The sequence below is a fragment of the Arachis stenosperma genome, chromosome 5, assembly GCF_014773155.1.
Source record: "Arachis stenosperma cultivar V10309 chromosome 5, arast.V10309.gnm1.PFL2, whole genome shotgun sequence".
Lineage (NCBI taxonomy): Eukaryota > Viridiplantae > Streptophyta > Magnoliopsida > Fabales > Fabaceae > Arachis > Arachis stenosperma.
This window is the reverse complement of record NC_080381.1, coordinates 25,452,484-25,476,200: the sequence shown is the minus strand read 5'-3', so window position 1 is coordinate 25,476,200 and position 23,717 is coordinate 25,452,484. Positions and strand designations below refer to the sequence as shown.

Below are 23,717 nucleotides of genomic sequence, written 5' to 3'. Positions count from 1 at the left end.
ATTAAGAGCGTCAGAGTTCTAGGATTGCCTTTGACTTTTTCGGGACCTTATTTATTATATATGTGGACACCTTAACCATACTGAGAATCCCCCGGTTCTCATCCCATACAATATTATTGTTTTTCATATGCAGGTTGAGAAGCACCACTCTGTATTCTGGAGACGCTGATGAAGCGAAGAACTCTTGGGACTCAGGGTCATATTTTTTATTATATTTATGTATGTATAAATATAGATTTTTCACCTTGTATTTTATGTTTGTCCTTCTTAGGGGTTGACTCGGAAAAACAGGTCGTCGTTTTCTGCTTTGGGTCATTTTGGGATTCTCTTATATATATATGTGTGTGTGTGTGTGTGTGTGTGTGTGTGTGTGTACTTATATGCTATGGATGGTTTATCTTCGCGAACCGAGTTGGAAGCTTTGTTAATTGTATCCATTTCATGAAAGTTTTCCTTTTACATGAGCGTTACGACTTTTGTTTTAAACTTTCCTTCAAAGGCTCCTCGGTATAAATTCCTTCAACTACTACTACTACTACTACTACTACTACTACTACTATTATTATTATTATTATTACTTTTAGAAGTCGTAATACCTTGCCACCTCAACTTTATGACTTAAGCATAAGACTCTATGTGGTAGGGTGTTACAATGGAAAGAGATTTTATATCTTAGTCTCAGCTCCAATCAACCTATGATATTACAATTAAAGAGTTAAAAAAGAAAAAGAACACACGTCCAAACAATAAAGAGGTTCATCTATAAATAAGATTTGTGGTCTTGTCACAAACTATGTTTTAGCTTGAAACTTCAATTAGAATGGTAGAAAGCAAAGACAACTGACCAAGTGCCTGCAACAGCATGACCAGTACATACACTACTACATTTTAGATTTTTAGTAACATTTATTTCCTAACATTTCTTAAAATGTCAATAATTATCATAAAATTATATATTACGTAACATTTATAATCAAGTGTTAGGAAATACACTTAATTTTTTAAAAAATCTTACAAAAACTGTTACTTATTCTCAATTGCAGCCCATTCAACAAATCCTCAAGCTTTGAAACTCGAAACCACACGTGTTCTCACTTTCACTTTCACTTTCACTCTTGATGCTTTAAAATTGTGAAACCACCTCTCCATCCTCTTCAATTTCTTGCTCCGCGTCTTCAATCTCTTGATCCCCTAATCGATCTCATCACGGTTCACTCTCAGCTATTTGAATTCAACTCTCAATCCTCCTCAATATCTTGCTCCTCAATCAAAGCCACCATTGCCGGCGTAGTCACCACGATTGTGATGATAGATAATGATATCTCAAATTCAAAATGAGATCTCTGTTATGGGATCTGAATTGGAAATTCTCAAGGTATGTCGAACTTAATCTATTGTTTCATGTTTGTGTTCTTCCGTCTAAAATTAATCTCATTGAATTGAATCCGACGCTTCTCGAAATTGTGCATTTTGTTATCAAAAACTTAAGAAACAGGTTTATGGTAAGGAATTTGTAATGCTTCACTACTCATTTCAATCATTTTGTAAATGGAAAAGTTGATTTGATAGGTTTACAAGTCTTTCATGCTTGTTCTCTTACCTGATTGAGTAAGCAATTCATCAACAACATGCAATGAAGTTTTTTATTATAGATCATCGAAGATGAGAAACTTCAATTGTAGAAGTAACTTCTCATATCTTTCACTGAATCTTTTTATTTATTTGGATTCTCATTTATAGCTAAAAATTTATAGTTAATGAATTTTCATTATTATGCAAATGAATTCATATGTTGTGTTTCACGAGGAATCCAAATTTTTTTAGTATAAGAATTTTGATGAAAGTTCTCTATTGTGTTTTTGGAAGTGCATTCAAGGTGTTTGAAGAAATGTCTCGGAGAACTTTATCATACTATTTATCTTATATAGAGTCTGAGAGCATGGGTGTACGAAGGCATGAACCGGTATGCTTTGTTTCTTTTCTTTTTTTTTCATTAATTCAAACAATTTATCATGCTTGAATCTTTTCAAACATTAACATGAACTTCAGCAGCTTTTCACTGATGGAGTAAAATATTTCATAGAGATTTCAGTTTTCTCCCTTCAATTATTACTTAAGAAATGCATTTCTAATTTTAATACCGGGTCATTCTTTTTTCATATAAAAGTTTTAGAGAAAGTATAGATGATGCTTTCTAAGTTAATTCACATCTATAGGATTATGTTGCAACAAGATGGAACAGAGCACCGGAGCTTTGTGGATCATTTTACTCAAAAGTATAACTTTCTCAAAGATCCTTTTTGTTAATTGCCAATTGAATCAACAGCACATGAGATCTGAATTCCAATTGAATTCCTATATGTATGTGCTTGTATTAATGTGTTCTTGAATTCTGTTATTTTTTACTCTTTAGAAGACTTTATTACCAGCAATGTCTGTTCTTTCAGAGTGTAATATTTATGTTTATGTCTGTATTTTTCTATTATGATTTTTTTCTATTACATTTGATTACTCTTCCATTAGATATTAGTCTATATGTTAAAGCTTCTATTACATTTTTGTTATGTTTTACTTGTTATTATGCTTAGCATATGCTCTTTGATAAGTAAATTTCTTCAGTATTTGATTATATAAATTTTGATTGCATTCTAATTTTATAATGTCATTTAGTCATGTGTGAGTGAGAGAGGACCTTAAAGAAATCTTTCGTATTTGTCACATCACAATCTCATGATTTCATCTTCTCTTCAGTTACTTATTTTAAATGACATAGAATGCTTTCAGATGCTACTGGATTCACTTGTGTATTATTTATCTGGATGCATATCATGTCTAATAATGATCCTTATACATTAGGTTGTTAGGGTTCTAAAGTGCGGCTGCAATATTATTTTTGCAATGCCAACCTCATTGGCAACACTAGTGTAACATTTTTCTGCATGTTTAAAACCATCAGTTGCTATATGACTAATCAGGATGGGTTTTTATCAACTAATTTCAGCTTGAAATCTAGCTCTGCTATTATTTAGTAATGGTTGCATTCTTGTGATCTTTTCAATTCAGTTAAACCACTGAAATTCTACTCTTTTTTACCACTTTGATTCTTCTATCAAAGTGAAAAAAAGGAGATCAAAAGAATTATAACTCAGAAATATTGGATCCCAAGCAGTTTATCTTCATTTCTAATATGAGACATCTTTTAATAGATTAATGAAAGCACAAGCACTTAGAGATAGTTCTAGTTTAGAGTTTATGAGGGGTAGGAGAATTTTGGAGGTTAATCCAGATCATCCTATCATCAAAGACTTAAATGTAAGACCCTAGTTCAATGCTATTGATCAATAACAATCTTTAGTTTATCAAACTTGTGATTTTTGAATGGGACAAGTTATTTGAAATGTGTTATTTTTTCTTCTTTGTACTTTTTGACAATTTTAAGGTGTAGAACTGAATTGTATATCTCGAAAGTTTAGAATGTGAAGTGCACTAGCATTAACACAAGGTTCGGAAAGGGACACACCTAATTAACTTGATAATTAGTTAAGTACATCAGTTGCTGATTGTACGACTAAAAAGCTACACAAAAATGAATATGGATGTAAGTTTTGTAGTTGTGATTTTAACCGAAGTTTCGAACCTCTTCGCTTTCTTTGTTGCAAGCAGCATGCAAATATTCACTATAAATACAAAACACATAGAATAAATCAATATTCTTTAAGGTGAGAAGATTGGTAAAATGAAGAGTTAATTACTCTTAAATTAAGATAGTGAAATAGATATTTTATGAGAATTATAAATTCAACTATAATTAATCTCTCACTTTATTACTTTAGTAAGTATCTAAATTTCATGTTTGCTGAGGGAAAAGTGTGATTCAATTTTTTCCAGATAAATTTTTTATTTTACACAGATTCTGTTTCTAAAAAGCATTCATGTTTCATATACTATTATTCATAAGTTGCTATTTTCTGAAAAATAAACTAACTCTGCATGATCTTGCCAATCACCATCTAGTGGTTTATAGGGAGTATACTGCACAAACAGGTTGATCACATGCATACCTATGGATAAAACAGATTTAACAATTTTGCCGTTTTGAGAAATCTTTTATTAATTTGACCAAAGAAAAGCTTCATTTTAATCAGGTTTGTTTATTATAGAGATATTATTTTGTTTATAATTATTGGTATGTCTTGCTTGTATAGTTGAAAGATAAACACCATTACTTCTTTTTCAATTTAAACATGTACTCATGGTCTCAAATATTTGTTCTCCAGCATGTTTTCAAAATGGAGTAGAAAGAGTACAAGAAGGAAGAGATCGATTGGAGTTACATTGAATTTGTTGACAATTAAGATATTCTAGATTTCAAAGGTTCATAGTTTTATTCTAGATCTCAAAGAAATTATGCCATTTTCACATTTGTTTTACTGTAATAGGCCATTTTCACATTTTAATTTTGTATTTGATCATGTAAGCATATTGAAGAAATAAAAAAATTGACTTATTGGACTAATTTTAATGTTTAAATATCTTAGATTTAATTTGTAAAGTAGGTGTAGAATATGTAATTGAAGAAAAAAATTAATTCAATATTTTGTACATTTAAATGTTACTAAAGATCTATTGTAATATTTTTTTATTGTTAGCAAAGAAAATCTTTTGTAACATTTATTAGAGTATTGTTATAGAATATGGTAACATTTTTTAAGTGTTACAAAAAATATTTATAGTAATATTTTTCTAAGTGTTATAGAAAATATCTATGGTAATATTTTTTTAAATGTTACAAAAATTATCTATGGTAACATTTTTTTAAGTGTTACAAAAAATATATATTGTAACATTTCTCTAAGTGTTACCATAAATGGTCTATTGTAAAATTTTTCATAATATTACTATGGAATATCTTTTGTAAAATTTTTACTAAATGTTATTAAATCTTTAGAAAAATATTAGTAAAACTCTTTAGTAACATAGGGTATATTTAACATTTGTTAAAATGTTACTAATATATATAGGTAACATTTTAATATGATTTGGTAACATTTTTTAAATGCTAGTAAAAATCAATTATGTAGTAGTGATATCCAACATCCGCAAGTTATAAATTGAAATTAGGCGGCTGCAAAAATTTCAATTAGTTAATAGGAGAATCACGAAAGAAGATTATTTACATTTATCTTTTTTCCAATCTCACCATCAGTAATACTTCTTTGATTAAAATAAAAAGAACGTAGACATAAAGTACATGTGTTCGAAGATTGGCAACTAAGTACTCCCAAACTCAGAACAAACATAAAACAGAACAACAAAATATAACAACAATAACAATATTCAATATTAAAATATAAAATTTGAGTATGTAAAAAGATCAAATAGAAATCATGCATAGATAACCATAACTTTTTATGTTCTTGTGAGACTTGAAATCAGGAAACACAAGCTTCAATATATTCATGATAGGGATTAGAAGCATATTTACAATTTTGTATAACTTCCATTCTGAGTCATTTTCGATTTCACTTTTCAAAGTGTCTCTTTCCTGCCTCGACTTTATTATTACTACCAACCAATCAAGTTGTAACTGTTTCATTCAATATAAATAAACTGTTTCATTCAATATAAATAAACTCATATTAAATAACTAATAATATATTATACAAATATGATTTGAGTATGGTTATTCTAACCAAAAGAAAAAAGAAGTTTCTTTTAATCCTTTTTTGGTCAACATTCAAATTATGTAATTTCATACCTACTTTATTGTGTTGCAAGAAATTGAGAGAAAGAATGAGTTTTGGAAAGAAAATAAAGGTGAAGCAAATACACACCCACTCTTCTTGATTGATAAGAAAACTTATACTGAATTCTGAAACTTAATAAAACTAACCTATATAGTTAGTAGAACCTATGATTTTTGGATATGCTGCACAAACAAAAAATCAAAATTTTAGTAAAATATTATTTTTGAAAATACTAAAAAGTCTGAAAAAATAGCATGTCATCTCTATACAAGTAGGAAGAAGAAAAAAAACCTATAGAGTTCACATTATTTTCAGAAAATTATAATTAGAATTCAAAATAATCAAAATAACAAATAGGATAATGGAGATGAAAAGATTACACTCACAAATGATAAGAATTACAAAATGTTAAAGAAATTTAGATTATTGTATATACAAATTGCCTAATTTTGAATTAGTTTCATTACTATTACAGATCAAACAAGATATCTATAAAATATGAAAGGAAGAAAGGAAACTTTTAACTTATGATAAAAAAATTTATTTCTACCAGGATTTTCACAAAAAAAAAAAGAAGAAAAAAATTTTATCTCTTCAATGAACACAAACAATAAAATTAGTCATTCAAAGAAATTAATTGCTTAATAAAAGAATGTAATCAAATATTAAAAAAAATAGAAAAAAATACACAAAATAAGATTAAAACTTTAAGCAAATGTTTAAACATGTATGTTTTTTGTAAAAAGAAATTTTAATTTTTTTTGTTATTTTTTGAATGCATAGTTCAGAAGGATGATCAATAAACAAATGAGAGTAGATTGCATTATTTGATTAAAAAATATCTCCTATGTATATATAACCAGTATCTAGAACTATTTGAAAGTTCTTCTTCATTTTTTTACTCCCAAAATGTTCTAATCTATTAGCCAAAGACATATTGACCTCTTAAGATCCATTATTGTTTCTCTGATTCCTCATTAACTTGATAGCCTAATTATAATCTTCTTGTACTTACTGTATTAGCTTCTTGCTATCACATACTCCCTTCTCCCAAAAAATATCCATTTGACCATTTTTATTTGGGTATTGATCTTGTTTCTTCTTTAATTGAGGAATAGAAAAAAAAATTAAAATAATGAAATTGAATATGCATGTTATACAACATAAAACAACTTTAGATGAATCAAAACTCCAACCCAATCAAAACTCTAACCAATTATGAATTTGAAATCACCAAACTCCCTCAAGTAATGATGTAGGAGTCATACCTCTCCTGAATTATTCAATATATCATTCTTTATAATACTAAAGTAAACAACAACATGGTATAACAAAATTTTTTCACAAGTATAAAAACTTATCAAACACAACAATATGTATTTACTTTTTTTTTTAAAAAAAATCACCAAGTCAAAGTAATAAGACTCAAAGTTGGAACCATCAACTGAGGTAAATACATATCAAATTCAAAGTTCGTCAATATTTAAAAGACCAAAAACTCATTAGATACATTCAAACATGAAATTCTCAAGCAAAAAATAAAAGCTTCAAATAATTTACATTCAACAGAAGACTGAAACACCAAACAAATGGGGAAATTATCACTTATCAAAGTTGGAAACTTTTTCAGAAACTCAAATGCAAATAAGGAAAAAAGACAAGAGTCGTGGATCATAAAGTAAATGAGTCATTGATATCAAATGGCTCGAAACAAATATTGCAGTAAAGTTATATCTCAGTTAAGTTTCTCTATTGTGTTTGATATAAAATGTATTGACTAAGTTATATCTCAGTATTATATTTAGTTTAAGATAAATATGAAGATTGAGGGATAGATTTGAAATTTGAAAAGTTAAATGAGAATATCTTTGAAAAGAAATATTATTAAAGTTTTAATCTCCATTCTAAAAAATTTTAGTCTCCTATGTCTCCACTTGCTGGAAGTACTGAAGGGATTAAAATTTTGTGTATCAAGACTAAAATTTTGGTTCTAGTCTCTAGCCACCAAACACAATACTAAGTCTCAATCCTCCAGTCTCAGTCTTAGTCTTTGAAAACAAACACTACCTTATAGCAATGACACCTAGATACCCCTTGAGAGCTAAACGGTTCTATATTGAAGGCATGTGCAACAAACTCATCAATCCCCTTCAAAAAACTCAGGTTTTAACCCTTGTTGACCGTTGTCCCTATCATACATCCACACATGATGACTTGGAATCATTTTACAACAAACAATACAACTTATTATATTTTTTAGAAAATTTGGTAAAGTTTCTTCTATAATTAGAATCCTCCACCAAATGTAACTTTTATTTTTTCACAAACTAAATATGTTTTTAAATAATTTTAATAAAAATTAGGTAGAGTTTCACTTTAATTCAAAAACCTGCACCAAAAAAATTTATCAATTTTTACAAGTGAAATAATTTCAGGCATAAATTAACCAAACACAACATCAATTCATAGCCGTTCTAGTGGACAACCCCTTATTTTTTCGTAATTTTTCAGCAAATAAGGGTTTTGAGAAGGCACCATTAAGCAATTTTCTCCCACTTCTATCCTAAAACTCTATCCTAAGAAAAGTTAATTTAACATAAAATTTAAACAATTTAACACGTTTAGAGAGAGAAAACTAACCTGAATACTACACAAACAAACAACGTATATCTTAGCACAAATAGCTTACGATTAAAGCTAAACGAAATTTAAATAAAAAATATCTTAAAATAGAAATAAAGTTAGTAAATTATAAAAAATATTAAATAAAAAATTAATAATAACAGAGGAGTCAAGTGCTTAATTTTATTTATGTGTGACATATGGTAGAGATAAGAGAATAATTTATCACATGCTTAAAGTTAATCAAGAAAGTTTATATTACTAGAATAAGGTTATATAGCATTAAAAGACACATCTTAATAAATGTTATGTTGTACAATACAAGCAAAAGTAATATAATTTAATTTATGACAAGAAAAAAAGGTAAATAGTGTACTTTGCCAAAAGATAGTTGCACCTACCAACCATAGCAATCACTTTATCACAAATAGATTATTAAATGTGATCACTATTAACAATTAACAACTTCAGTCCTAAAAAAAACAAAAACACTCAACAATTAATAAGGAGGACTTTACTAAAATTATAAAGCACTATTTATATTAAAGTTTATCAAAAATTATCTATGAAAATGCATCATATAAGACTAACCTATGTTTATGATTTAAATTGATACCATTAAATTATCTTAATATATGATAAATTAAATTAAACTCAATGCATCTAAAATATTTTCTATTATCTAATATTTGTGTTGAATCAACCCACTATTAAATTAAACATAATTGAATTAAACTCAAAGCTCAATATAAACATCAGAGTATGCATACCTTCCCAGCATGGCAGCAGCGACGATGACGCGGTGGTGGAGGCGACAACGTAGTAATCGAACTGAATGGTGGTTCAACCCTATAAGAAAAGGCTGAATACCATCAGATTTACTCTCGAATTTAGCCTCGATTATTAGCGACGGATTTACCGGTGAAATTATTGGCAGATTTGACAATAAATTTATCAGGTAAAAAAGTTACCAACGGATTTGATTTTTTCACGATAAATGTACTGGTAATATTTGGAGGGACAAAAAGAAAATTTGGCGCGATCTTTACTGGCAGAATTACTGTTGGATACATCTGATGGTAAAAGCTCAATTAATGGAATTCAACATTTTGTCACGCGCAATGAGTTACCATCTGATTTATCCGCTGGTAAATTCAAATGTAAAATTGGCTTTAAATCGAAACCATGTGCTCTCTTTCCCTCATTTTGGAAGACCACTCTCTCTTTCTAAACCACCGGCTCCCTCTCCCTATGCATATCTCTCTCTCAAACCACCTTTGGTAGATTCCTTCGCCAATGACGACCACCATCAACATCCTCCAAAGACCACATGGACTGGATAGGTACTCATTGTGTCGCTTGGTTCATTGTCGTGCCACCAATTTAGTCACTATTGTCGCTGCTGTCCCCACTGCTCACCGGAGCTGCCCCCTTCCTACATCTGGGTAGGTTGTCCTCCTCCCTCTTCATATGCTATCCTATTTTATATTTACAATTTTTTTAACTGAAACTATAAATGCAGCCCTGCAAGTTGGTCACCGCTGCTGCCACTACATTGTACATGCTGTCACCACCACGCCAGAGAAGTCCTTTGCGTTGCGACTATCTCCAGGTAACTCACTCACTACTTAGTTTAGAGTAGTTAAATCTTAAATCCTAATTTATCTAATTTTAATTTTTATGTGTTAAAAAAATATGTAATTAGAATCTTGTTATTAAGTTATAAGTTGTTATTTTTTTCGTGTTATTTTTTCCTTTATAAAAGAGCAAGAAATTTCATAGTGTTAGATTTTTAAGTTTTGATTATTAGTTTTACATTTTACTAAGTTCACTTCTATTTTAGATTTAAAAGTCATGCACCTTTAATCATGGGTTGTTCGTGCAGTACTCAGGTTAGTTTTCTATCTCTAAATGAGCTACGTTGTTTATGTTTTATGTTGGACTTACTTAGCAATCTACCTGCCATATGAAGCAAGAGTGTGTGGGCCAGTCCGATTCAGGTGGATGTACCAGGTGGATTGGGTCATTCAAGTGCATCGTGGATAATAGAGCTCGGATCATGGGTAGCATCTATAAAGTATTCCTAGCTAAGGAAACATCCACACTTTGCTCCTTCTCTTTTGAGTCTCATGTTGAATCACGGAGAGCAAGAGTTTGAAGGAACAATGAGAGTGGAGAATCTCGTCAAGTAAACCAACCTATCCAATATTTGTTCCGAAAGGAGTTTCAATGGGCAAGGGTAGTGAATACTGGTTAGAGAAAAAGAAAATTGATGTCGCACATCTGCATGTATTGCTTAATTGTGATCAGGTTTCACCCTCCCAGACGTGAGTTTTTTAAATCTTCATAAATATTGTAATTAGTGAGATAATAACTTCATCATGTAATCAAAACTTCAGTACACTAAAATGTTTTTAGTTATCCTATTTTATAATAGGTTATTCCAAGAAATAAATCATGATACATCACTCAATAATTTTTTACATTGGTTCAGAGAATACGTCAGAATGAATCTAATTGACACAACAGAATGGAAACTAGTTGCACTTAGTTGGGACCTAATGAATAAAGGCACAAGCTACCTAATCTATAATGTTAATGGATATATGTTTCATTCCTTATAATTGTCAGTGGAAAAGAAAACAGATAACACCAGAGTTTGGGTTTGTAAGGATGCAGGCGGTGGTCATTCTGATTAGATTGGTATGGTATGTTGTACAATATAATTTGATTATTTTTGTCGCACTAAGTACAAGATGTGCATGTTTAAATGTGAATGGTATAATCCAAGTTTGCGACTAGGAACATGAAAGCACAAGGACTACAATATCACTGAAGTAAATGTGACCAGAAAATATAGACACTATGATCCTTTTATTCTACCTCAAAGTGTACAATGAGTATACTATTTGTCTTATCCGGGGTCATGCAAGTCTAGTTGAATGGTTGTGGTTAAGACTAAGTCAAGAAATCGCATCGAGTCTGATAGGACAGAGGGTCAAAAATCTTACCAAAATTGATGACCTAACTCTTTCAAAAATGGTAGTTGATACTGGTGATCCGATTACCCTTAGGTCGGTTGATATGGAAGATGAAATCATTGACTTTAGAGTAGATGAAAAGACACTACAACTAGAGGACAATGATATTCAAGAAGAAAAGGGGGTCAATAGAGACAAAGAAGAAAAAGATGAGTTCAATGATAAAAAAATTACCTCAGAGAGGAGGATGAACCAAAGAAAGATGATGATGAGTCTGAATAAGGTAAACCTAAATATAGTTTAACTAGCATGTTGTATGTTTAGTCTTTATTTAGTAAGATCATATGTAATTACAATGCACGCTAGCCTTAGTTATATCTTAAGTATTTCTTTATCAAGCTTTGATTATATTATGATATAATTATATTGTTTCAGGTAGGCATAACGACATGTTAACATGTCACAAGCAGGCCTTGTTTTGATTACAACGACGATAACTATCAAGACCCATAGTTATTAGGACTTCATTTTGATATATTTAGCAGCATTTTATTTCTTAATATTTTTATTCTGTATATTTGATATTTCACATTATTTATAGATCATTGTTTTTAGATAAATTACTAATTTATTATTTACTAATTGGAAGTTGATTATTAATTATTAAATATCGAAGTCTATTATAGTTAAAAAAATTAAAAAAATAAAGCTACCGTCGGAATTACCCAACAGTAACGATCATCCAATTTAATAAAAAATAGATTATCGTCGAATTTACTGTCGGAATTCGCCGCAAAAATTCGACGACAATTCCAAATATTTGATTTTTGTAACCTTAATATCATATTTTTGTAACCTTAATCAGTAACCGACAGATTATTGTCATTATTCTGTCGGTAAATGTGTTTGGTATTCAACATTTTTCTTGTAGTGCAAAAAGGGAGTTAGGATTTTTTATTAAAAAAATAGGATGGAATGGGGAAAGGGATGAGGGCAACCTTCTAGCTAGACGATAAAGGAAAGATGTAGCTCTGGCGACAGAGGGAGCAGTAGTGACAACTTTTCCAACATCGGCGGAGCTAGAAGGAGCAACTCCGTTTGAGGCAACGAAGCAGGATGCAAGTGATTCCACGCATTTTCAAAAGTGAGGGTGGAGGGCCACACATTTTGAATTTAGGTCAGCTTTATCGTCGAATTTAGTAGTGGATAAATCCAATGGTAATGTATTCCAGTGCGTTAAAACGTAGCGTTTTATTAAATGATTTTACTGGCAGATAAATCGTACAGTAAATCCACCCCTACTTTTCGCGCCTATTCTTTTACTTTTACCTCCAATAATTACTGCCAAATTTATCATCAGAAATGAAAAAATCTGTTGGTATTGTTTTGATCTGACGAATTTGACACCTCTGCCACCGATAAATTCGACAATAAATTTGCCGTTAACGTGCAACGTAAATTCGACGTTATTCAACATTTTTATTGTAGCACGTGTTGAATTTATTATAGAAAGGAAATCTCCAAATTCCTGGTCTTCATAGTTAGCATAGTTCAGAGATGATATCTTCTCATACAATACATGAATGAAATTTGTGAATAGTTTTATGAAGGGTTTAAAATGATTTTATGTAAGTGAGACAGGATAAGGGTTTTTCTTATAATAAAGTGGAGAAAGTATATGAATGACAATATATAGAAATAATAGAAGATAGGAGAGAAAGGTCACCTAGCACTTTTGTATAGAAAAGGGAAATAGAATGAGAAAGAAAGAATTAAAATGGCTCTTAGGTATGTGTATTGTGTTATAAAAATCTAATTCGCGTTTAGGTGAAATTTTCAATCTAAATCGTCACTTTGTAAACCCTATAAAGCTTTCTACTTTTGGAATTTGAAAATACCTATTAGATACAAATTTATAGAGAATTGAGTTAGTTTTAAAACGAACTTATAACCAAGTTAATCGGATAACTGTAACTTGAGATATTTTCAAAATACTATTGGTGTGTTAGGTTGGTTTATTACAATGCAATTTTCTACTATGAACTTGTAACAAATTTATCTATCTAATTAAATTTGAATTTAATTTTGTGCCGGCCTCAAAGAATAAAGATAGTTTTTTCATATTTTCATATAACCAAAGATTATTCAAATTCAATAATTATAGAATTAGTTATGAGTATATCTTAAAAGGTTGTTTATTATCAGTTAGGAATTCACTAAAATTACTGTTTTCATATTTTTAAATTTTAAATTAAATATTTTTATTTTTCAAGTGCATTATCTTTTAATTTTTTATTATAAATTTAAATTTTAAATTATTATAATTTTAATTAATTAATTGTTGAATAATAATATGACTTAAAAAAACTAAAATGTTACAATAATACTATCTAAACGGGTGGCTGCTTTTTTTTATTTTATTTTTTAAAGTTAGGAGTAAGACTTGAACGTGAGACCTCTAAGTGAAGATAGAATGACTATGCCATTTGAGCCATATCTTATTGGCCTTTTAATATACGTGATTTTACTGGATATATCTTGATTGTCTATCTGACATTATTGTTAAGGGCAATGCTTACAAAAATAAAATAAATGGTGATATTCTTAATAAAAAAAGCTGCATATTCTTTTTTTTCTTTTACGGCTGAAACTTAAATTCAAGGTTATGAGAACCGAATCGATTATTAAACCAGTCAAGTGACCAATTTAATGATTCAATAGTCCTATCGGAATTAAACTATGGTTGAATCGATTTAATTAAATATACAATAAAATTATTAAAAATTTAATATATAATTTTAAATATTTAAATTTAATATTTTCTAAACTAACAAAATTTAAAATTTCACAATTTCACAGAATAAATTGCTCATAATTTATCATTAAAAGTTCATAAACAACTTTAAACATCAAAGTTTAAGCTAAAGAAAATCTTACCTACATAAATGACAAACACATAATGTTTTACTACCAAAAGAAATAACAAATAAACAAATTTTCAACTAAACAAAGATATTACTCATCAAAAATTATAATCATTATTAAGTGTTCCAATACCCTATTATAAATAAGTAATCCAAAAAAAAAATAAAACCTCAGTCATAAAAAAATACACATTCAAGATAGTTAATCAAACTGAACAGACTTGATCAAAAAATAGTAAAAACACATTCAAGATTCAACAGAGTTAATCAAATTGAACTATTTTGTCCAGTAATTATATCAAACATAATCAACCTAAATCCAGAATCTATTTTGTCCAATAACCGAAATTCATAATCTAAAATAGTAAAATGTAAAATACAACAATTCATAATAATTATAATTAATAAAATAAAATAAATTAAACTAAATTTCTGAAGAACTCAAAAAATAAAGAGAATTGAATAACATAATCACTCTGTGTAATTCTACCGTGGACTTGACGAGGATAGAGCCAGCGAAGCCAACAACAGCTCCGAATCTTTTGGCGACACGAGGAGAAGAGCACACCTTCGAAGAGAAGAGCAACCTTCTAGCGATACGAAGAGAAGAGCACACCTTTGAGGAAAAAAGCACACTGCCGATGCTGATAGTGGTGGAGACTGATGGTAGCTTAGTGGCTGGTTGGCTTTGCTCCTTTGATGCGTTATATATATATATATATATCAAAACAATATCGTTTTAATCTGGATTAGATATCTAAAAATTTTAAAAATTAGACTGATTTTTTCGGTTTATCGATTAAACGTTGATTTAGTCAAATTTTTTATCAGTTTTTTGCAAAATAATTCTTGGCATCTACCAACCAAAATATCAATTTTCGATTAATCCAATTGAACTGACCGGTCCAATCCAATTTTCAGAATATTGCTTAAATTAGAACTATGAACAAATAATTGGACACCAATTACTAAACAAAAATCATGGGATATGATTTATTTTAGAACATGGTCGATGGGATATATATATATATATATATATATATATATATATATATATATATATATGTTTCATTGAATGAAAATTTGACCAAATATTAGTTTCTATGAATAAATATAAGAGAGTTCAGCACATTAAATAACATTAACAAAATTGATTTTATAGATGAGTTGGGATGGTGGGTGAAAGTATAGTTATCAAAATTAAATTGGTAATCAACCCAGTCATATGAACGGTAATCCATATCTTTCATAGCAGGATCAGTCTCCTCTAATAGGTTTGTCGCAATATATGCATATCATAGTGATTTTTTCACAATTTGTTTAGAATGACCACAAGCAGGATCAATCTTCCCTATATTATTATAAACTCTTTTAACTGTAACATCAGGAATTGCTGATGATGCTTATTCTTGAGATGGTGACATGTCTGATGGTGTTTGAGATGAATATATTTTTAAGATTTTAGCAAAAGAAACAAAAGATTTTCGGCCACAAAAGATTTATCTAAGTGAGTTTTTAAGCAACACAACAATAACCATCAAAGTTCACTAATAATAATCAACAACAAAATTAACTATTCAACCTAAGTTCACTAAAATTTTCCCACGTTCAGTTCAACAACAACTCTAAAAAACCAAATACAACAACAGCAACTACCAGATTCAACAACAATTCTAACTAAAATTTGTTCAAATTCACCAACAACAACTCTAAAAGAGCAACATTCAACAAACAGAAAGAATAGCAACAACTCTAAAATTTGTTCAAGTTTACCAAAATTAACATTGAACCAGAGAAAGAACAGCAACAACAACTTTAAGAAACCAAATACAATAGTAGTAACTACCAGATTCAACAATAATTTTAACTAAAATTTGCTTAGATTTACCAACAACTCTAAAAAATCAACATTCAACAACAAAAAAGAACAGCAACTCTAAAATAGTAAAATTTGCTCAAGTTCACCGAAATTAACATTGAACCAGAGAAAGAACAACAACAACAACTCTAAAAACTAAATAAAATAGCAACAACCATATTCAACAACCACTAGATTCACCGAAATTAACATTGAACTAGAGAAAGAATTGGGTCAAAAACTGGAGTTCACCTGGTTGAGAAGACGACCACCACCATCACCCGAAGGAGTAGATGCTGTTTCACTGGTTTCGACGAAGCGAATGCAGGGGCACGGTGAGAGATCGAGAGAGCAACGAGGTGAGAGACCCAGAGACTGAGAGTGATGAACTGACGACTGACTAGGTGAGGGGAGAGAAGACGAGAGAGTGACGAGGTGAGGGTGAGGGGTTGCCGACGCCGAGTTTGAGAGAGCAGAGAGATGAGGCTGGCTGTGGTTAGGGGGTGATTTCACTCAAAAATTTAGAATAATGGCTCAGAGTTCATTCAAAGAGGGGGATGGGGTGGCTTGAAACGATGCCGTTTCAAAAAAAAATTAATAAAAATGATCCGGACCGGGTTGGATTAACTGTCCGAATCACCGGGTTCGCATAAAATCTATCGGGTCGAACCGAATTTCACTAGATCTATTATATAGCCAATTCAATGAATGGTTCGGTTCGGCTAAGTAATCAGATTTTCGATCGAACTGGCCAGATCGAGTTGAGTCTAATAATTATGAGTGAAAGGATTCACTAATGCTAAAATAAATTAAATGACTAGATAAAATGAATAATGTCAAAAATAGAAAATTTGAACACCTTTTGGACTGCTGAAATCTATTGGATATAAATATTGCTGTTTTTGATATTTTGTGGTTGTATCTTAATTGTTTGTCTTATATTTTTGTTAAAAAATCATTATATATTATTTTTTATTTGTTGATTGGTCAAATTTTTCAAGAGGAGTCATATACAGCAACTCAGCAAGTCATTTGTCAAACCAAATTAGTAAGAATATATTCTTTTTATGGTATAGCTGCAAGAAAATATTTTACCCAATACAAATGGAGAAAAAAAATTAAATCACGCATTCATACATCATGCATGGACCTTACCTTGATTGGGAGGTATGTGCATAGACCTCTCTTCCTCTTATATATATATCCATACTCGCTAATAGAATTCATCACAAGCATTATTATATTTAAATCATAGAAAGAGTTGTCACTTCTTCTGATTTTCAACTATGGTGGTCCTGAAGGCTGCTTCTCCTCCTGTTCCTTCTGTCAACAAAATTAATAACGGCTTCCCTTGTTCCAATGGCACCATCAAGCCTCTTATCACCCCATCTCCGAGTTCCTTCATCAATCTTGATCAGTAATCATATAAATCTCTCTTTTTTCTCTTTCATCCCACATTACATACATATATCTACATACTCTGTTCGTTCTTTCTATATGACAGTGTTACTAATATATGCATATTATTATTATTGTTATTAAAAAAATAATATTATTATTCTTAATGTAATATATGATTTGTTTTAATGGAATAAAATGAATTGAATTCAGAGGTGATCCAGAGGTGTTCAGATCATACTGGAGGAAGAAGAGTGAAGAGTGTACGGTGGTGATAAACGGCGAGGATTTGATGAGCTACCTGAGCGACACGAGCAACGTGTGCTGGTTCATGCTGCCGGAGCTGAGGGAAGCCATCCAGCGGCTCCATCGCGTGGTGGGGAACGCCTCCGCCGGCATCGACAAGCACATCGTGGTGGGCACTGGCTCCACTCAGCTCTTCCAGGCTGCCTTGTTTGCTCTCTCTCCTTCGGATTCTCCCATTCCCATCAATGTCGTTGCTGCTTCTCCTTATTACTCGGTTTGTTACTTTTTCATCTTACTACTTGTTACTTCAAGTGTAATTCCTCACTCATTTAACTAACAAGTCAAATTGAATCACTAATTTAGCCATTTTTTTGTTTTTTATGGTCATTTTGAGTATAGCTTTTACACTAGATTTGCTTTTACAATATTTCTTATTTTGTTATTGCTCTTTATATCTTATTTGATTTAATAGATTTGACTACTTATTTTATTATTGTCTTTTATATCTTATTTGATTTAATAGATTTAATTTTTGTTATATTTATAAAAATATTATACATGTATCTCATAATTTATTTAATTTATTTTTAATATGTATTTTATATTTTAATATATATTTTATAATTGTAGATAATTTTATAAGCATTTAATATTATTTATTTTTAGTCACAAAAAAAAATACTATATATTTTTAGTTGAATATTTCAAAGATTTTCAAATTCTTGATAAAAACAACTACCGAGCGAGTAGTATATTCTTTTTCCTTTGGGGAAAAATGTTTTCCCTTTTAAAGCATCACAAAAATATATAAAAGATTTGAAAATTATCTTCCTATTTTATGTAAAAGTTTTTTTCGGTCCAATTTGATATTTAGTAATTTATGAAGATTTTTTAATATTTTTTAATATATAAATTATTTCATAAATAAGTTGCTAATTTTAAACAGTAAATTTAATATATTTGGTTAATACTTTTTATGTCACAATATTTGATATATGTGGCATCTAGAATCTGTTTGGTCTAATGTTTGTTCGTATAGTTTTCTCTAAAACATTTATCCTCTAAATGCAAACGTAATTTTATAGTCTAACTCATATTTATCTAAAATTTAAAAGTTTAGTTTTTGCATTCACTTTCTTTTGTTAAACCATTAATTAAAAAAATTTATTTTCTATATATCTACTAATTATATAATTTATTGTTTATATAATGAATTTTTTTTCCTTTTATAATATTTTTCTGAATTTTTTATAGAATTTTTATTATTTCTTATTTATATGAGTTTTCTTTTTTATGAAGCTTTTGTTGTGTTTTGTATTGTGATTCTATTAATCTCATTAAAAAATACTAAATTAAATAAAAATTAACATAAAAATAATATTAAAATCTTAGCAAAAAATTAGATCTAAAAGAGTACTAAAAAATACTAAAAATATTAGAAAAACAGTATTAGAATTTATTTAAATATTTAAAATAAAATAATATAAAATAATTATTAAAATTTATATTTTTTAATACTTTTTTATCTAAAAATAATTTTAAGTAATACTATCCAAAATAATATTTAATTTACTACAATATATTTTGATATAAAAATTTATAAATATAAATTACATTGACACCAACAAACTCTTAGTTAAAATCAATTTTACAAAATTAATTTTATACAAATGGTTGTTTACAAACTTTAGGACACAATACCCAAAAACAATCTAGTTATTCAGCACTCAGCCTTTAGATTGCTAATATATATCTTGGAAAAAAACAAAGAAGAGAGACAAAAAAAAAAAAAAAAAGAGAGGCCTATTTTATGTTTTCCGCGCGTTGTCATGTATGGTAGATGAATAACATGTTAACATTACGTTTCTTGTAAACACCATGTCTCTTTTGCTCACTTTAAGGGCCCACGGTACTGGGTCTCACTTTGCTTTATGGCTGTCATACCCTTAAATAATTACTCCAACAGTTTTTATTTTTATTTTTTTATTTAAAAAATTACGTTTAATTTATTATTTGTATAAACAATCGAACATATTTTTGTGACAAATTCATTCTCCATACATATATATAATTTAGTCGTAGATGATGAGGAATGTAACGGTGTTGTGCGCAGAAAACCTTATTAGGAGACCAAAATATGACAAACATATCTATTGGGAACACTAGGCTTCTAACACATGATTCACTTAGAACCACATGGATCCATAGATTCTCTATCTCACTGTATGCAAACATTGTAACATGGCCGTGTCTCTCTCTTGTCTTCTTAATTATTTGTTTGATACTCTAATATTTAATATTTCCAATCAATTAATTTTAGAAGTGATTGACTTAATAAATGATCATCTAAATTGCGTGCCATTTAATTTGCACATGAAACGGCGCCAAATGAGATGATTCTTTCGTTATTAATAATTTATCATTACTATTGATGTCTGATTCTAACAGGTTAAAATTATAAATGTTAAGTCAAATAAAACAATTTGAAATTATTGAGTGTTTGTTATTATAATTGCAGGAATATAAAGATGAGGTTGAGATTTTGCGTTCGGGGTTGTATCGGTGGGGAGGAGATGCAAGGGAGTATGATAAGAATGAGGAATATATAGAGGTGGTAACTGCCCCTAACAACCCTTGTGGAAGCATAAGGAGAGCAGTGGCAAACTGTGAAGGAGAAGGGAAAGTGATTCATGACTTAGCGTATTATTGGCCACAATACACTCCCGTTACTCAACAGTATGACCATGATCTTATGTTGTTCACATTCTCCAAATGCACTGGCCATGCTGGTTCCCGCATTGGGTTAGTATTCATCAATCAGCGTATCCCTCTTCCCATTTAATTTAACGGAAATATTAATAATAAAAAATATTAACTAAAAACACTAACAAGTAACAACTTATTTTTTGTTTCTCTAACATGGTTAATTAAATTTAATTATGTGCCGACATCTCACTCATCAATAACAAATAAATTGTTGACAGTTGGCACAGAGCATAAAAATTGTTAATTTTTAAATTTTAAAATAAAAATATCATGTGATTACCATTTATTTTGTATTTCTAAAAAATATTAATTTCTCACAATTATTATTTTTAAAATGAATTTAGATTCTTTAAATTTTGAATTTTACTTTAAAGAGTAAAGTGTGATCTCTCACTATTTATTTTATAAATGGGAGTAAGAGTAAATATAAGAGAGAAACCATTCAATAATAGAAGATGACCCTTTACAAATTTAAAATTTAGAAGATCTAAATCCTTTTAAAATAGCTACCAACAATGTAAAGTTTAATTTTTCCGTTGCAATGTGCATTCCAATGATTGCCATCTCAACAATTGCAACCGAATCCATAGTCAACATGTATATGGGTACTTTATGTAGGAATTTTCAACAGTAAAAAATCAAAAAATAATGTTACAATAATAAAACAGACTAATATTAACAAATTAAAAAATAATTTTTTAATAAGTATATTTTGATTTTGGTATGTGAAGGTGGGCAATTGTGAAGGATATTGAAGTTGCAAGGAAGATGACAAGGTTCATTCACATGAGCTCAATTGGAGTGTCAAAAGAATCTCAAACCCGAGTTGCTAAGATCATAGGAGTGATCTGTGACAGTTACCAGGAAATAGGATCGTCCCTAGATCCCGATGAGCTCTTCTTTGAATATTCGAGGCGCAAGTTGAGGGAAAGGTGGGAGAAACTAAGGGCAGTTGTTGACAAAAGTAACCTCTTCTCCTTGGCCAAGTATCCTAAGGCCTATTGCACCTTCACTAACCACACATCTGAATCTTACCCGGGTAACAAAATTCATTTCATTTTACTTAGGGGCCGAGGGATATATGACGGGAATAGATTCTCTCAATTGTTAAAAAAAATTGAGGGAGTAAAGTGTGATCTATAACCCTTCATTGTTCTTTCTCATATTTTTTCTTAATAAAATTAATAGTGAGAGATCACACTTTACTCTCTCAATTCTTAAAAAAAAAAATTAAAAGCATCTATTTCTGCATATTGACTCAGCATGCATTTTATATAATGACTAGTGTATTAATATATATTATTGCAGCATTTGCTTGGATGAAGTGCAAGGGGAGCATAGAAGATTGTGAGAGTTATCTGAGGAATTTGAAGGTGCTTGTAAGAGGAGGGAAGCGATTTGGTGTTGATCAAAAGTATGCAAGGGTTAGCTTGCTCAGCAGCGATGATGTGTTCAATGAGTTCTTAACCAGAATCTCAAATGCTACAAGGAATAGGGAATAGAAGTTAAATTAATTAATACATACTTGTTAGATGAAAATTAATCTTTATTATTAGATGTGTGTTCAAATAATTAATCCACAGATAAATGCCCAGCTAAATTAAATTTCAGGAAGAAGTCAGAAGTTAAGGGCATTGATTGGTCTGTAAAAAAAATTATTTGGTTTATTGTTTAAAATATATATTTAATATTTTCAAATATAAAATTATATTTGTCAAATGTACAATTTTAGTTATTTAATTTTTCTTATTAAGTTGACTATTTATTTTTATACATTATCAAACATGAAATAAATTATTTTAAAATTAATTAAATTTATATGGATCTATTATTAAGAGATAGGACTAAAAAAGATTAGTAGTTCACCTCCTATTCATTATAACATCTTTAAATTAGGGAACAAAGAATTAGATAGTGTTAGGTATATTAGTACAAGAAGATGACAAAATCTTATATTTGTGTAGTGATTTGATTAGATCACTTTTTTTAGAGAGATATTTATTTTTACACTTAGTTATTATAGAGTTGATGACAATACTCTCCCAAGATACAATGAAATCTAAGAATTTTTAATTAGCAATAGTAAAAAATTCTCAACTCTCTTGAACAAAATTTTTTTTTAATAGTTGATTAAAATGTACAAGGACTTATTTATACATATTGCACGTAGCAATTATGATTAGTTACGTATACAAATGGTTGTGTCTTTTCTATTGCTAATAGATATAATGTTTTGAACATACACAATCCTTAAAAGGTTGTGTCCCTTCAACTAAATGGTACTAAATGGTTAGTACCCGTTTATTAATATTAACAAGTGTAATTATCCGTACCATGTACGTGATAAGATTGAAATTATAATTTTAAATAATTTTTTAAAATTATTTTAAATTATAATAATTTAATTAATAAAAAAGTAACATGTTATGCATTATCTGTCTTTTTTTTTTAATTTAGTGTTAATTAGATTAACTCTAAAATAGTTATTAATCGGTTTTAATAATCTACTTTCTTTAATAAATTAGACATATATACTGAATATGATCATAAATAATATAGTAATAATTAAATCTACCAACAAATATATTGGCTATTATCACACTATAAAACAAATTAAATATAAAGGCTATTAGCATTTATAAATCTATAAAATCGCACTGTATTTGATTCGTGCAAGGGTTTACTTACTAAATAAACTTAAAATATAAACCAAAAATATTTATAAAAGGACCTAGCATCACTTGAAAAAATCATGAAAAATAATCAACTTACTTTATTATCTATAAGAACTATTTCTATGTAAGTCGTCTTATTCTTGTCAAATTTAAATAGGACTTTCCATAATCTTATATATTAATTTTGTTAAAAAATATATATATATATATATATATATATATATATATATATATATATATATATGAATTATATTTTATTAAACTCTATGTTACTGATTATTAAAAATATTTAAATCACAAATATTAATTATTTTTTTATAATTATTTTGTTTTATATATATGATTTTTTAATTCTACAATCGTGCAATAATTTTTTATTTTTTATATCCATATATATTTCTCAATTCCGACCCCATTTATACGCATGTTAACAATTTTTTTCTAATAGTAATATTTTAATTTTTTGTTTTCCTTTTTTTCACGTATATTCTTTTTACAAA

The 23,717-nt window shown here is 29.0% G+C and overlaps 1 protein-coding gene across 1 annotated transcript; it reads left to right on the top strand.

Annotated features, from left to right (window-relative positions):
• Positions 1 to 17,418: 17,418 nt before the first annotated feature.
• LOC130983202 (L-tryptophan--pyruvate aminotransferase 1-like) lies at positions 17,419 to 22,154 on the top strand. Its single transcript, XM_057907395.1, has 5 exons — positions 17,419 to 17,549; positions 17,744 to 18,050; positions 20,295 to 20,578; positions 21,274 to 21,581; positions 21,851 to 22,154. The coding sequence occupies exons 1-5, from the start codon at positions 17,419 to 17,421 to the stop codon at positions 22,042 to 22,044; spliced, it is 1,224 nt and encodes a 407-aa protein (XP_057763378.1). The 3' UTR covers positions 22,045 to 22,154.
• The last annotated feature ends 1,563 nt before the right edge of the window (positions 22,155 to 23,717 follow it).